This window comes from Hesperophylax consimilis, chromosome 28 (genome assembly GCF_061612785.1).
Source record: "Hesperophylax consimilis isolate HC1 chromosome 28, BYU_Hcon_1.0, whole genome shotgun sequence".
Taxonomy (NCBI): domain Eukaryota; kingdom Metazoa; phylum Arthropoda; class Insecta; order Trichoptera; family Limnephilidae; genus Hesperophylax; species Hesperophylax consimilis.
Window position 1 is genome coordinate 5,547,184 of NC_142863.1, and position 17,169 is coordinate 5,564,352.

At 35.5% G+C, this 17,169-nt stretch overlaps 1 protein-coding gene across 1 annotated transcript; it reads left to right on the top strand.

Annotated features, from left to right (window-relative positions):
• The first annotated feature begins 922 nt into the window (after positions 1-922).
• lolal (longitudinals lacking protein-like) lies at positions 923-13,053 on the top strand. The gene is made up of 4 exons (XM_089648503.1): positions 923-1,044; positions 2,249-2,402; positions 7,243-7,329; positions 8,646-13,053. The coding sequence occupies exons 2-4, from the start codon at positions 2,307-2,309 to the stop codon at positions 8,853-8,855; spliced, it is 393 nt and encodes a 130-aa protein (XP_089504629.1). The 5' UTR covers positions 923-1,044; positions 2,249-2,306; the 3' UTR covers positions 8,856-13,053.
• The last annotated feature ends 4,116 nt before the right edge of the window (positions 13,054-17,169 follow it).

A 17,169-nucleotide genomic window follows, 5' to 3' on the forward strand; every position in this document is an offset into this window, starting at 1 on the left:
TTTTGGCCGTATTTCAGCTAAATTATTCTATTTAGCGAAATAGGCGCGAATTTTCCGAAAATACCGGGTATTAAAATAATATGTGAGAATTTCAAAAAATCGATATTTACAATGTGTGTAAATATTTAATATTTTTGTACTGTAGGCTAAAATTACTTTTTGACATTACACAAATTGTGCGAAATAAATTACGCCTATTGATGTTAATCGCAATCTGCATTTGTTGTGTTTGTGTTCGACCCGTACTTAGAGTTTCCTTCCTTATTAATTTAATATTAAAATTAATTATTTATAATCTTTCACATGGAAATACTTGAAAATGAAGTTTAAACATATATTTTACCAAAAATTCTTAAAGTATGCGCTAAAAACATTCAGGAAATACATTTTTTTCTATTTTGCTACAAAACGCTAAATTATGCCTCAAAATGCTATAAAACGCTAAATTTCCAATTGTGCTAAAAAATCTGAAAATTAATGCTAAATTTTGCCATCTCTAAATATAGGTTCTGTAGAAAATTGACATGGAGGTAGGAACCAAACACATTCTCCGTGTCATAGTCTATTAAATCCGACAATATTATATTCTTTCTGTCAAAATCAAGACGTGTTTGTATTCCAAAATCAAGCAAAATAAAAATTATTGTCTTCAAAACTACCGCCAAAATCAAATCTAATCGCCATGTTGTTTGACATGCGTCCAAAGATGCTTCAATTTTACATCCATAGGTGTGCTTATTTCTTTAAAAAGTTTACATCGGACGCGCTCCTCGCACTCTATCCTGCCTCATCAGCACAAAAGAGACGCCTATACTTATGGCTCTTCCTAAAGTTTACATCGGATCAGCTCTTCTTACACCGTGACAAAACAACGAGTGCGAAAGAGACGGCGATATAAATCTAACAATTTAGACATTTATTATCCGTGGTTGGTTTTCGTTCGTGAAAGATCACAATATCATAAATTGGATTGCAATGGTTTCTTATTAAAATCGCCGAAATTACGCGACAAAGTCGACAAATAAATAATTGAATCGAAGCTTGGTAAGTCTACCATCTTGTTCAAATAGTTACATTAGTTAATTTAGTGGTATTTTATTGTTTTTTTGGCGTTCTAAGTCGGGTAAGTTTGTTTGCCATCGGTCCGAGGGTAGCCCGAAATGCAGTTATTTAGTTTATAAAAGATAAATGCATCGGGTGTAAAAATGGCGGTTTTTAAGTAACGTGCATTCGACAAAACAATATGTTAATAAATATGAATGCGATAACCCTGTTGAAATCGCCGAAATTGTGCGTTTTCGTCGAAGAATATGTGTTGTTGGGAATATTGACATGTGAAATTTTCGTTTTGACATTTATTATACCAGTCTGGTAGATAGATACTAAGATACTCGTATCGCTCTGATAAAGCCACCACTCAGAATCAAAAGGTTATTGCTTGAAATGGCTTTAGCCAGCTGTTATGAATAGCCAGGTAATTCTCAACCTTCCGCTTTCCCATTTCCTTTCCTTCATTATTCCTTTCAGCCTCACAACCTACCCCAATGTTTGATGCCATTGTCCACTAGCTCCGGGCAATTGGAACTCTTGTATGTATATTCTTCAACCAGGCAACAAAACCCTAATATTATTGTTGTCAAAGTCTGGCTTTTTATTTTTAATACCATACACGAATCCTGACTGTTCAAGAGTCAATGAGACAGCGGCACCCCAATCGGGGTATGTTCTAGGGCTGAAGGTAGTGGAATAGGGATGAATTTGAGGAGAGGAAAGTTGGGAATCACATTGCTATTCAGTTACCATCACGTTGTTTCTCTGCAGAGGTACACAGAGAGGACGGACCACTATACTACTCTGTCTTGGCACACACTCTTGGCTTCATTCACATTCAAACATTGTCTCATACATACCCTTCTGATACAGGCATGAACCATCTCAAGTATTTGATTCACTTTATCGTTTCACGTCTTTCTCGGATGTCCCCGACTTCTTTCACCATTTACCATATATTCTCCTCACTCCTTTGTTCATCTGCTCTATACGTCCGATTTCACACATTGTAATTTCTGTCATACATAATTCCACATATTGTAATGTCTGCCATACATAATTCCACATATTGTAATTTCTGCCATACATAATTCCACATATTGTAATTTCTGCCATACATAATTCCAAATATTGTAATTTCTGCCATACATAATTCCACATATTGTAATTTCTGTCATTTTAATTCCTCCATTTTCAGGTGGTGATATTTGGACATAGACACCGATTAGTTAATCGAATTAAATAAATCTATCAAAATGGGTGACCAGCAATTCTTCCTGAAATGGAACGATTTCCAAACAAATATGGTGACCTCGTTCAGGCACCTAAGAGATGAAAAAAGCTTCACAGATGTAAGTAAAATATTTGTTTATAAACCTTTTTTCTTAACCTCTCAGGCTAATTTGTTCGATTTTGTGAACAAACAACTATTTATTACCCTTAGAGTCAATTTGTTCCGTTTTGGGAGCTCATATGGTCTTGCAGAAATAATTGTCTCCCTTACTATCATTGTTAGAAATATGAAATAATCGGTGTTAGAAAGAGAAAATGCCAAATTTTATGTTCAAGTATAGAAGTTAACATTAGAAAAATTAAAATGCACTAAAATACACAATGCAATGAGTTTCAAATGTAATTTGACAAAAATTTATAAATCTTTTTGAATTTTTTATTTGAAATGACATAAATATTTTTTAATCAATTCAAAAGATATAGACGACAAACTTAGTCATTCGGGAATTTATAAATTAGATTGTAGTGATTGTTCAGTATTTTATATAGGTAAAACAACACGCAATGTCAATATTAGAATCAAAGAGCATCTTAGATGCTTAAATAATAATGGATTTTCTGAATTCACCAATCATACCTTCAGTAAAAACACCGGTGCTAAGATTTTACACAGAAATGGTCATGGCATCAGACTAAATAATTTGGAAGCACTCGAAATAAAGAAATCTGTTAAAACAAAAACCCAAATACTTAATAATCAATTAAATGTGTCCAATGGCCCGATATTAGGTATATTTCCAATAAACTCGTAAAAACCCTTAACGCCCGTTTATAATAGGAATAGTTCAAAATTCGATAAGCCCTAGGCCGTAGAAGTTGGAAGATAGGAAACCCGTGTATCCGTTTATAATAGATGGCAATAATCCGTAGAAGTTTTAAGATAGGAAACCTGTGTATCCGTTTATAATAGATGGCAATAATCCGTAGAAGTTAGAAGATAGGAAACCTGTGTATCCGTTTATAATAGATGGCAATAATCCGTAGAAGTCGGAAGATAGGAAACCTGTGTATCCGTTTATAATAGATGGCAATAATCCGTAGAAGTTAGAAGATAGGAAACCTGTGTATCCGTTTATAATAGATGGCAATAATCCGTAGAAGTCGGAAGATAGGAAACCTGTGTATCCGTTTATAATAGATGGCAATAATCCGTAGAAGTCGGAAGATAGGAAACCTGTGTATCCGTTTATAATAGATGGCAATAATCCATAGAAGTTAGAAGATAGGAAACCTGTGTATCCGTTTATAATAGATGGCAATAATCCGTAGAAGTTAGAAGATAGGAAACCTGTGTATCCGTTTATAATAGATGGCAATAATCCGTAGAAGTCGGAAGATAGGAAACCTGTGTATCCGTTTATAATAAATGGCAATAATCCGTAGAAGTTAGAAGATAGGAAACCTGTGTATCCGTTTATAATAGATGGCAATAATCCGTAGAAGTCGGAAGATAGGAAACCTGTGTATCCGTTTATAATAGATGGCAATAATCCGTAGAAGTTAGAAGATAGGAAACCTGTGTATCCGTTTATAATAGATGGCAATAATCCGTAGAAGTCGGAAGATAGGAAACCTGTGTATCCGTTTATAATAGATGGCAATAATCCGTAGAAGTTAGAAGATAGGAAACCTGTGTATCCGTTTATAATAGATGGCAATAATCCGTAGAAGTCGGAAGATAGGAAACCTGTGTATCCGTTTATAATAGATGGCAATAATCCGTAGAAGTCGGAAGATAGGAAACCTGTGTATCCGTTTATAATAGATGGCAATAATCCGTAGAAGTCGGAAGATAGGAAACCTGTGTATCCGTTTATAATAGATGGCAATAATCCGTAGAAGTTAGAAGATAGGAAACCTGTGTATCCGTTTATAATAGATGGCAATAATCCGTAGAAGTCGGAAGATAGGAAACCTGTGTATCCGTTTATAATAGATGGCAATAATCCGTAGAAGTCTGAAGATAGGAAACCTGTGTATCCGTTTATAATAGATGGCAATAATCCGTAGAAGTTAGAAGATAGGAAACCTGTGTATCCGTTTATAATAGATGGCAATAATCCGTAGAAGTCGGAAGATAGGAAACCTGTGTATCCGTTTATAATAGATGGCAATAATCCGTAGAAGTCGGAAGATAGGAAACCTGTGTATCCGTTTATAATAGATGGCAATAATCCGTAGAAGTTAGAAGATAGGAAACCTGTGTATCCGTTTATAATAGATGGCAATAATCCGTAGAAGTCGGAAGATAGGAAACCTGTGTATCCGTTTATAATAGATGGCAATAATCCGTAGAAGTTAGAAGATAGGAAACCTGTGTATCCGTTTATAATAGATGGCAATAATCCGTAGAAGTCGGAAGATAGGAAACCTGTGTATCCGTTTATAATAGATGGCAATAATCCGTAGAAGTTAGAAGATAGGAAACCTGTGTATCCGTTTATAATAGATGGCAATAATCCGTAGAAGTCGGAAGATAGGAAACCTGTGTATCCGTTTATAATAGATGGCAATAATCTGTTATTTTTTTCCATAGCTGAAAAGATGGTCCAACTTTATCTTTAACGGTTACGGATTGCAGAATGCTAAAATATATACTGAGATTTATGTATTTTCGGTCGATACTCTATGGCCTTTGGTATCTACTATTTGACAATTGAACAATAATTTTGTGAACAAATATTTACGCGGAGTTAATAGATATTTTACCGAATTTTATACATATTTGCTGAAGACGAAAGTGATAAAAATAATGAATATTATAATAATGGCGCGGAATTGATTTCTTGGGTCGAGCAATTTCGTCATTTATATGACAAGAAAGAAAAAGACTAAAGACCAAAATGTCTTAAAAGACAGCGGCATAGTCACTTCTATAGGCATATTCTATTCTATTGCCATTCTAATTATAAACGTCGATCTAAAATACTACAGATTACGACACCGGCCTGTTCTTACCGCTTATTCCTATTTTAAACGGGCCTTTAAGGCGATGCCCTACGTAGGAATGCAAAATCATGTGTTTTTGGTTTGAAAATTTGGTCGCCTAGAAATGTTTCAGATGCTTTAATCAAGTATTTTTTAGATATGTCTTTTTATAAGCCCAGAAAAAAATAATGTATAAGGCCTATGAAAACTGCTTTAAAGTTCAAAATCTTCTACTTACGAACCTATTTTCGGCTATGATTTTATTGTATAATGTGGCAAGTGAAGTTATTTATAAAATGATCGGAAAAAAATTTAATATTTATCCCTGTACATTCACAAAATAAAATAAAAGGCACTTTTTGGCTTTGTTTTTTTCTTGCATAAATCAAAACAGGCGGATGGTGTTAAGCGGGAATTGAAACCTTATCGCCATCTAAGTAAGGGCTGTTATCGATAGCGACTCGATTTAAAATATTACACGACGTAGTGCAATATCGCCTTAATCACATGTTCAAGTGACGTTTTGTCCCTGTAGACATAACTTGGTAACTAATTAGATATCACCTCTCTCTTTCTCTCTATCACTATGTAAGATGTTAATTTCACTCTCTCACTGTTCCTCTATAATATGTTTTGTCTCTTTCTGTATGTATATAAGCTCACACATTGTAAAATTTTTGATCAGTTTAATTTTATACCCTGAAGATTCTTGTGTTAATCGAAATCGGTCGCTATTAAAAAAATTAAAATATATAAATCGTTGTTACAAACAAAGATATTGTTCTATTTCTATTAATAAATTATTGTTTTAGGACGCTTCGGCTAGTCCTCTTGCGTATTCTAGCAACTAACGCATGTGTTTGTGTCCATTGTCACTTTTTTGTTTGTATAAGTTTACAAAATCGTGTCTTCTCGCAATCGTAAACATTACACCTAAACTAACCGAAAATTAAAATATCATGAAAGATAGATAGCGATGTTTGTTTGTATTTTATGAAATACTTACCCGGTTTTTGGAATCACAGATTATTGGGAGAGGAGGTACTGCATAAGTAAAAAAGATATACATATTACTTTTTTCGAAATTCCATTGTCTTTTTACCATATTAAAAGTCATACCTACTAAAAATCTGTAGTATACCTTACACCGATAAACTCACCCGATAAATTATCCGGTAGTGAGTGGTATCCCACACATTTATGTCTGATATGTAACCATGGAAAAAGCACACAAACAATTTTATTAAAACTTTTAAACGATAAGGAACTACAGTGAAATATATTACGGCTTAAAAAATATACATTCATGTAGTAATTAGCATATCGATAAACCTCCCCGCCACAGGAAACTGGACACAAAAGTAACTGCATAAAGAATAAGTTCCATGTATCAGTCTCACCCGGTCTTCACAATCAATACGTCTATGGTCTACTTACCAACTATCTGAATGTACCCTATCAAAGATCGGGTTCTTTCGAAAGGTCTACCTACCTACGTCAAATGCAAGATAAGGTATTTACGACTTACGACAACCCGGTGGCCAGTGGCGGCCCATCGATCTATCTACGGCATTTTTTCTGATTCCCATTTAACCTATCACTTTGACGTCGAAATGATCGATTGACCAGCTCTAATATGAATTGGCTTGAACATGTATTTAGAAGAATTACGCTTAAAATACTGGCCACCCACTGGTCAAAGTTTGGGTAAGCAATTCCTGAGACTGCTGAGATGGTTGTAGACGGAGGCCGCTGAACTAGCGCAGGACACTAGGCATTGTGTGCAGGGTTTTTAAATCCCGCACCTTTAATTGAATACTGCAGGATTGTGGGTTAGAATTTAAATGCCATGAAAATCTCACAAATTCGCAGGATTGCAAACCCTGGTCTTGTCGAAGCAAAGTAAAACACGATGTGCATTGTGAATGCAGTGTGTATTGTATTGATTGAATGTTTGTATGTATGTTTCAGGTAACGTTAGCCTGCGAAGGACAGACTTGCAAGGCACACAAGATGGTTCTATCCGCATGCAGTCCATATTTCAAAAGCTTATTAGAGGTAAATATAGTGTACTTCTTATTTTATTAGTATTGCTAGTGTTGTGACACGCAAATAATCATTCTTTGAATTGGCCAAAAGTAGTTTATGGCAATACTCAGGACCACTGAATGAATTTGTTGTTCAGTTTTTCACACAAACAGCTACATACTACCTAAACTACTCAATTTGTTCGCTTTTATGGTCTCGTAGAAATCACTGTCTCCCTTACGGTTATAAATATGATCTTAACAGTTTTAGAAAGAGAAAACACCACGCTTTATATTTAAATCTAAAATTTAACCAGTTTTAGTTAGTTATTTTGTTTAGTTTAGTTTTTAACAAGTGTTGTGTTCGTCTCCAACTCGTCTTGGAAGGAGTTTATAAATAATTGGTTCTTTTAGATTAATCAGGGATTTATTATTACTAATTGGAATCTGAAACAGTAAGTTTATCTGGGAGCCTTACCACTGGCCCTGGCGACTACTGGGTAAGTTTATCTGGGAGCCTTACCACTGGCCCTGGCGACTACTGGCCACTGGCTCCATCTTGCGGACTTCCACGCAAGCTCTATGCACTGCCATCTGTGCGTGCATCTATGAAGCTCTTACTTCCCAACAACAAGAAAGCTAATTACACAAAATATATCACATAATTCAATAGAGCTAACTCTTAGTTCTCAGCAAATTCAACCAAATTCAATATTGAAGGTAACAATAACCTCAATACTAAACTACTGTATGGATTGAAAATAAAAATGTTAATGTACCTATGTATACCAGATGTTATTTTTGTTTAATTTTCAACATAATTTCTCAGTAATTATTCTGTTTAACATAATACTGTTTCGCTCCTGTGAACCACTGTAAACATAAATCATGTATATTGTAAAAGCCTTTTACGGCGTCTAAATAAATAAATGTGTTTTAAATTTACTAGAACGATTGTTTTTTAATGTGAATTCCAAAATACAAAACATATATAGCTGAAAACTGACCCGATCTAGATAATTCTTAGTTGATGACTCAAATAAACTTTTTTTAGCATTATAATAACACGTAATGCGCACTCAAAGTGAAAGAGCACAAAACTGCACTGAAAAAGTAGTGTTCTATTATTATTGTAATGTCATACAATAAACCACAGTTAAAAAACATCAACAAAGGGTTTTCCTGATGCACTTTGAAACTGCCGAGTTTCAAATTTATTCAACATTGGACTTAAACAAGATGTTTGTTATTTTTCCTATCCAACCATTTTTCTCTAGCACTGGCTTCAGGTAGTTATAAAATATCTCTACTCTTAATCATAAATCCATGTAATAATCTGTTTTCCAGGAAAACCCTTCAAAGCACCCCATCATCATCCTGAAAGACGTTTCCTACCTCCACCTGCAGGCCATCCTGGAGTTCATGTACGCAGGAGAGGTCAACGTGTCCCAGGAACAGCTGCCGGCCTTCCTCAAGACCGCGGCGCGCCTCAAGGTCAAGGGGCTGGCAGAACCACCCCCGTTGCCCTCCGTCAAGAGAGAGGGGAACCTTAAATAATAACAAATTCACTCCTTTGTCTGTGGCACACTCTCGCAAGCCAACCGACAAAAGCACGGATAAAATGGAAGATATATTTTCATTGGATCATAGAGAAACAACGATCATAGTCTTAATTAAAATAACTTTAATCTTTTGAGCGCGCAATACCGATTTTTGGATATCGAAGTTCGTAATATGTTTATAAAATCAAAACATAACATGTACGTTATGACAATAGCTCCGTCCTGACACCGCGAAGCTTCCTATGATCTAGACGAATGCGAGCAAATATCAAGCAATATTAACGATTAATTCAAATCATTACCGTCACAATTGATTTCGTTTGTGCTGACTTGAACGCTCGGTATGCTGTTTTTCGACAGGGCTGACGGTCTGCAGTCTGCGTACGTCCACTTAGGAAACTGCATTGCAGACACGAGCGTGTTCAACATGCAATCCAAGTTTTGTACCACCCGTATTTGGTCCACGCATGCGCAGTCGAATTCTTTTAAACGTCACCCTTTGCATGTAAGTACCGCGGAAGAGAATTCATGGCACATAAATTTTTGTCTAGACGTCATCTGAATTGTCGGCATTCAATGTTTAAGGCTGCTTATGGATGCTTATTTCCTAATGTATCAACTGCAGATTTTTTTACCGTTTCAGCTCTTGATACGGCCGCTATCGATGTGTATCTCATTGTAACAGTTGCTGATACGGCCGCGTTCAAAAGGTTAAAAGATCTACATATATTTATGGACTGAAATTAGTCATATACTAAAGATCGCGTTGTTTTGTGTTTGTTAAATCTTGTTTTTGTTTATTGTAGTTCTGCTTACTGGTTGCATTCCTCCACAAACTAATTCCTCTCGAAGCATTTTTTCAGCTTAATATAATGCTGGTAGGAAGAATTTTGGGTATTGTTGAAAAATAAAGATTTATTTTAGGATTTCGGGGGAGAAACAGGTAAAGCAAACAATGTTGCAATTTGACTTCATAAAATTGAAAAAAGTTCCTCTGTCTGTCCCGTGTAACTCTGGTTCAATGAACTCTGGAACTCGGATTTGCTTTGAAAGTGATATCGTAACATAATATTTTAATCCTATCGCTAACATAATATTTTAACAAGAGATTATTGTAATTGTCTTTTTCAAAATTGCAACTGACATGTTAAGAATTCAGACAGTGATAAAGTACCTACCTATAGTCCTTATTCTGATATGTATGTATTGTGTTATTTACATAAATTTTCAGATTCACACATGAAAAAAACATTTGCCTCAGGATCATTGCCTTTCAGGAGAAGAAATTTATCTACCGAATGTTAGTAAACATGAAAAATTACGACATCTGTCAAATATTTAAACGAAAAAAATACACATTTCAAATAAAGAATTATTAATTCATAGGATAACTTTGGTACCAACATTATATGATATGATTTATGCTTATCAGTTCCAGTTTTGAAAATTTCAAATTTATTGAACTTTAATAATTTTACTCATTACACGGGAATGTGCAATCACTACACGCACGCACCCATTCACCGACAACTGAAATTAGATGTTTGTTCCTTTCTGGTTAATAAAGCTATTTCTCAGTGACATATCGCTGCTAGAAGTTACACATATGCACAAATACTCACAATTATATGTGACATTTCAAATTAATGTTTTTTCCTTGTATCTTTTTTTTGTTTTTTTTTTATTATTTTTTGTCTCTTTCTCAAGGATCTCCCGTTTTCTCTATGGTCTTATGAAATAATAAATATTAATAACATTATGTATGTAAAACCCTAGATAAACACATTTATAGTTATTTAGTTTCAAAATGTAATTCTAGAAATAATAAGATCTAGTTTTTTACCATTCTAAACATGGCAATAATTTTTTTTTTGTTGATGGTTTTTGATTTTCTCTGGTAACTAAGGGGCTAAATCCTTTGCAATAAAATTAAAAGTCCTGTTTGTAAAATGCTTCTATTTAAAAGTCATATTATGTATGTTGGCAGAAGTGCAAAATTTTCCCAGAAATTGTCTTTGTAAAATGATTTCATTTTTTTTATATTGAAATTTAATGTTGACAATTTTTTTTTATTTATGACGAAATTAGACGCCGTTTTGTGAAAAAGTTCAGCTTATTTTATGAAATTTAGGTGCCATTTTTTGAAAAATACAGCTTACTTGATAAATTATGCACATTTTGTGAAAAAGTTCAGCTTATTTTATCAAATTATGCACCATTTTGTGAAAAATACAGCTTACCTGATGAAATTATGCGCCATTTTGTGAAAAAAGTCAGCTTTAACCCTGATTTCAGCTATGTTATGCTGCTTATAGACACAAGAAAAAATGCGCCAGCAGAGTCACGAATTACGGGGAAGGAACGAAGTAACTGCAAGCGACGTTTTGCACTATCTGCGGTTGCTTTGTTCCTTTCCCATAAGTTGTGGTTCAGCTCGCCAGTTTGTCTTGCGTGTTTATATGCACCCTTATATAAAATTTGTAATATATTAGGTTGAATGCGATTCATAGTAGAAATGACCAAATGTTATATCATGTGTTTCTTAATTTGACGATTACGACTTTTTAATCATTAACATAATATGATGCTGTTGTTGAATCAATCCGCACAAATACATTTGGTCCTTTTGCTAAGAATCTTTTTGACCAAATTTAAAACATAAGGCGCATTTTGAAAAGTATCTCTACCTATGTCCAATGTAGGAATATATTTCAATAATTTTAAGCTTTTGTAAGTTTATTTTTTCATAAGTTTTACTTTTAAATTAAAAAAAAAAAGTGATTTTAAACAATTTTTTTCTCCTATTTTTCGAAAAGCAATTTTAATTTTTTGTTACCACAATTATAAAATAGCCATTTGTTGTCTTTCATCCCCACTACACGAAGAGTGATACCATTTATTTAAATTTTCAAGTAAGTTTATGACTGTCGTGATTGGATTAGCAACACCTCTGCCAGGTCACTCCAAGTGCTTCGCTATGTATGGTGACTTAGCGGGTTCAGGGTCTTGATGGCAGATGGGTCCGCCCATCAATGGCTGGGATGGGTTCTTGGCACATTAACCCCCAGATTTCTACCCACTCATACCTTTTTCCTTCCCAGAATTTCATCTTGTTCCTCTAAAAAGACTATACAAACAGCGTCCCCAAAGATGAGCGCCTTAGAGAATGTTTCGCCTTATTTCTTTAACAGTAGCCTGGTCTCTTTAATGAAGGGATGTGGTTGTGTTTTTGGCATGTCTCCCGTCTGCACAACAGGGTATTCAATATACTTCCATCAATCTTCTCATCGATGCGGAATGCTGGCACCGTAGAAGAATGGATGTTTCTTAATTCTCTTCATCACATTTACTAGAGCTATTAGTATTTGCTTTCCACTTCCAACAGGCACTTTTAAAATTCTACGGCGACGGCACGAACAAAAACCATTACCTTTGAGTTCTTTATCCAATAATGCTGCCGCTCTTTCATACACATCAAATAACAGTACGTAAGAAAAAACTGATTTGTTTTTTCTGTGAATACGTACAAGATTCCCAACTGTCTGGAGCCAGTGAGACTATGGCATCCCTCCCTGGCATCATATGGAAGGTGGTCAGGAGGGGAAGAGGAAGCTATTCAGATTTGGTCACCAAACACAGCCAGAGCCATTTCAAGCAACGTTTCAATTCTGAATGGTGGTCTTATACCTGAGCAATACTGAGAGTATCTTTTACTCATGGAACGTGCCGCAAGTATACTATATATTATTTAAGGAATAACACAAATTAATCAAATAATATTTACTTGCGCATGCTGAGATTTGCTAGTCGAGAGCCTTACCCCTCGAATACGGAGGCCAAACGAAAACAAAATCTTCCTCACACGTAAAAGAAATGAAACGCCGCATGCTGTTGCCGTGGAAATTTTAAACGCGCCCAATAGCTGCTCGTCTCAGATGTGTGGAGCAGACAGAATCCTATTATAGTCACACCGGTGGTCACAGTGAGTTTCTGTTCATATTGAGTAGTTAACTAGATTTTTGGGGTGTGAACCATCTACTAGCAAAATTAAAATGTTTTTTTTTTAACAAACATGTTAAGGCGATGCACTACGTCGTGTAATATTTTAAATTGAGCCGCTATCAATAACAACCCTAAAGCATCGATGACACGGAGCTAGTTTACGAGCTGCTAGTCGACGAGTCTACAAGCTAGCGAGTGTCGATGACACACAAAACTTTCCACTCGCTCAGTAGCGCACTAGCTAGCGAGTTGGAATCACGTGTTATTTTGCGTGACGTGTTGTTTGCATTCTATCGTTTATTTTTTTAAGTTGAAAAATGAAGTGGAACACGCGTGATATTACAGAGTTTCTCAACATCTACGAACAATACCCTATTTTATGGAATATAAAAGACAAAGAGTATTGTAACACAAAAGTAAAGGATGAAATTTTCAAATACCTCTTAATTAAACTTAACGAAAAACAACTAACTGTCGGTATGGATGTGAAGCAACTGAAGACAAAAATAAAATCAATAAAAGACGTATACAGACAAGAAATAAATAAAATTGAAAAATCCAAGTTTTCGTTGTAAATCCTTCTTGATAGCATAAGCTAAGATAACTACTGCCGCGCAAACTACTTCCGTTGACATTTTTTGCTGACTGCCAAAACGCAAAGATACTCGCAACTAGTTACTAGCAGCGATGATGACACACGGCTAGTTAACTAGCTTATAAGCCAACACGCCAGCGAATGGCGAGTAAATTAGCCCGTCTTTCTATTTTACTCGCTGCTTTTTTACAATCAGATAGTCAACTAGCAGATTGTAAAAAAGCCGATGACACGGGGCTAGTTTACAAGCTGCTAGCGAACTCGCTGGCTTGTAGCTTGTAAACTAGCCCCGTGTCATCGATGCTTTACGTAGATGGCGATAAGGTTTAAATTCCCGCTTAACACCATCCGCCTGTTTTGATTTATGCAAGATAAAAACATGGCCAAAAAGTGCCTTTTATTTTATTTTGTGGATGTTCAGGCATAAACATTTAATTTTTTCCGATCATTTTATAAATAACTTAATTTGCCACATTATACAATAGAATTATAAAAGAAAATGGGTTCGTAAGTAGGAGATTTTGAACTAGCAGTTTTCATAGCCCTTATACATTATTTTTTTCTGGGCTTATAAAAACACTTATCTAAAAATACTCGATTATTCCAAAGGCCAAGATGTATTCTACTCGCAGTATTTAATTAAAGCATCTGAAACATTTCTAGGCGACCAAATTTTCAAACCAAAAACACATGATTTTGCATTACTATGTATGGCATCGCCTTAATATGTCCTTTTCTCATCACTTAAATTCAAACATGCCAAAAATAACATTAAAAAAATAATGTTTTTTTTTTGTCATTTTTCACAATGAAAATAATGAACCCACTCAATATTTTACTTAGTTTAGAAAAAATTTTAAAAATAGTTTTATTTTTTTTTTACAAAAAATTTTATTTACGTCTTTTACATTTTTTTTTGAATTTACGATTTTGTCTCCGTTTTCCTTTTTACAATATTTATGTTAATGATACTTACTGTAGGCATAGGCTATCAAATATATATGAAAATACATTTTTTTAATTTCTAATTAATTTTGTTTGTTTCATTTTCCCTTTTATGATGTAACGAAATTTTCTTGCAAGACGTCATTCTTTTTGGTATAGAGAAGCAGGAGTATAGAATCCAGGAGTTGGGTTTGGGATTCCATACTAAATCATTTCTCTGAATACAGTTGCTTAGAAAAGAAACTACTTATGTTAGATTATATACTATTTTTATAAACACATTATATGGTAAAGCTGTACAATTTACTAAAACATAATTTTGCAAAAAACTAACTAACTAACTAACCATCACGCCGTCTCCCCGAAGGGGTAGGCAGAGAGGATGGACCGCCAAACAACTCGGTCTTAGCACACCCTTCTTGCCTCATTTACATTCATACATACTCTTCTATTATTCTGACTCTTGACATGGCCCGACTCGAGTATCTGATTCACTTGATCGTGCCATGTCTTCCTCGGGCTTCCCCGACTTCTGCTACCATTCGCATTTGCATCATATATCCTCCTTACACTCCTATCTTCGCTCATTCGCTCTACATGCCCAAACCATCTAAGCGTCCCTTTCTTAATCTTACTCATTACGCTTACATCAGGCTTGCACTCTTTGCGGATCTCCACATTCCTCACACGATCAAACATGGTTTTACCACACATACGCCTCAGGGATCTCATTTCAACAGCATTTAATCTACTTTCATCCTTTCTTTGCCAGTTCCATGCCTCACTTCCATACATCAGGGTAGGTACCAGCACTCCGTTGTGGACTGCTAACTTCGCTTCTTTGGACAATTTTTTGTTAGCGCCAACTGCGTTCAGTCCTCCATTAATGGAGTTACCTGCATTTACCCTTCTTTCAATATCTCTGTCAGCCTTCCCATCTCTCTAGAACATACTTCCTAAATACACAAACTCATCCACCTGCTCCAAGTATTCCTCATTCACAATTATTGCACACTGTTTTCGTACTCTCTCTTTCAAACACCATTACTTTAGACACAAGTAAGTATAAACAATGAAATTTTCACTGTTTATCCAGGTTTTGAATTATGAATGTTAGTTACTGTACGAGATGATTAGGAGTCCCTGCACGGATACCGCATTCATAATAAATAGTATTACCGTATTTGTCACGCAATCAATCTCGGGGAGTTTGGTAGGAAATTAAGTGAAGCTAAGTCAATTACAGATAAGAATTGATACATGAATCTAGAATGTAACTGATTTTAAACTGGAAGAGAATTGAATAAAACACTGTTAAATATTTCACCTGGAGACTTGGTTTTGGTTTTTTCAGCTGAACTGTTTCTTTTTCAGAGGTTGAAACAGTTGAACAGACACGCGTTGAATCTAGCTCTGTTTACAGGACAGACTCGGGTTGGGTGTTTACCTATGTTAACCCCCCCTTTCATGGGGGAGTGAGTTAGTCAAGTATTTTTCCTTTCGGCTGTAGGTGCAATACTTCTAACTTGGTCAGTTCAACTCACTTAAACCAACACCTTAAATCTCGTTTATTTATTTTACAATAAAATACACAAATTTACATATTGGCTTTGATGCTTAACATTTTTGGATTGAACATGTTTTCAAAGTGTAGTTAAGTGTCAGTTTTCAGGTTGTTATTTTAGCGTATATGTACTCATTTTTTGATGTTGATATTTATTTCCTGTAATAAGTGCTTTGTGGGTGTGTTTCGAAATCCAAATACAAGCCCAATTTCAGCCTATATTTCCATACGAAACTCTTTAACGAAATTTAAATGGGATGGCGTTATACAATTTCAGGCAAGTATAAGGGTGCGTATACACACACAAGCCGAACTGCCGACCTGAACCACTGCTTATGGGAAAGGTACGAATCAACCTCAATGGGCGCAAGACGCCGGCTGGCTGCTATGGTGGCTCAGCTGGTGCATTTTTTCCCGTGACTACATGCAGTGTGAGAGAGACTGACCATGTGCTAAATGGTCTGGCACCAAAAGGTACTAAGTCAGTGGCACATTTGTTTCCATTTAAATTTGCGTAAAAGACACTTCTGGTTTTCTTCTTTATTCTATGATAATTATAGAAATAAAAATACAATTTTAAGATGTAAACATATATTCAATTTATAGAAAACAATTTAAAATATTGTCCACAGGTGGACTACTCTAATATTCTGTGAGAGGAACATTAGAGATATCTTTTGGTATTCGAAAGAGTCTTTCAAGCTAAAGACTAAATATATTAGCTAATTGTGGGCTAATAATAATAATAATCATTTTTATTCCAGCTGGATTTAGCAGGGGCGTCCAGGCTTATCGGGTAGGGTGTGTTCGGGATGCGCCTGCCCATCAGCTGCGTTGTGTGCCGGATCGGGAGAGGCTGGTTTGGAGAGACCCTTTGACCTCTCAAACTGGTCTCTCTTGACCCATCGCCTTGCGCCGCAGCGGAAGGATCTTTAGGAGGGATAGATTATTCCTCTGTCACTCCTGGACACGCTGATCCCTAGATTCCTACCCACCCCTCATACCTTTTTCCTTTCCAGAACTTCCTCTCCTTCCTTTCCTTAAAAATACCCTCCACACAGCATCCCCAAAGATGACATAGGCCCGGAGGAAGATTCCACCGGGGCTATTCTTGAAATAATAAAAAGAAAACACAATAAAACTTTTCGAATTGTTCGATTATTGTTGTCACGCGTGGTCACAAAAGACTGTCTCTCAATAATG

What these genes read in the sequence shown, in the direction of transcription:
- lolal (XM_089648503.1), top strand. Translation starts at nt 2,307, where the DNA reads ATGGGTGACCAGCAATTCTTCCTGAAATGGAACGATTTCCAAACAAAT. An exon ending in ATGAAAAAAGCTTCACAGAT is followed by an intron (nt 2,403 to 7,242) that starts GTAAGTAAAATA and finishes TGTATGTTTCAG; the next exon opens with GTAACGTTAGCCTGCGAAGG. An exon ending in ATTTCAAAAGCTTATTAGAG is followed by an intron (nt 7,330 to 8,645) that starts GTAAATATAGTG and finishes TCTGTTTTCCAG; the next exon opens with GAAAACCCTTCAAAGCACCC.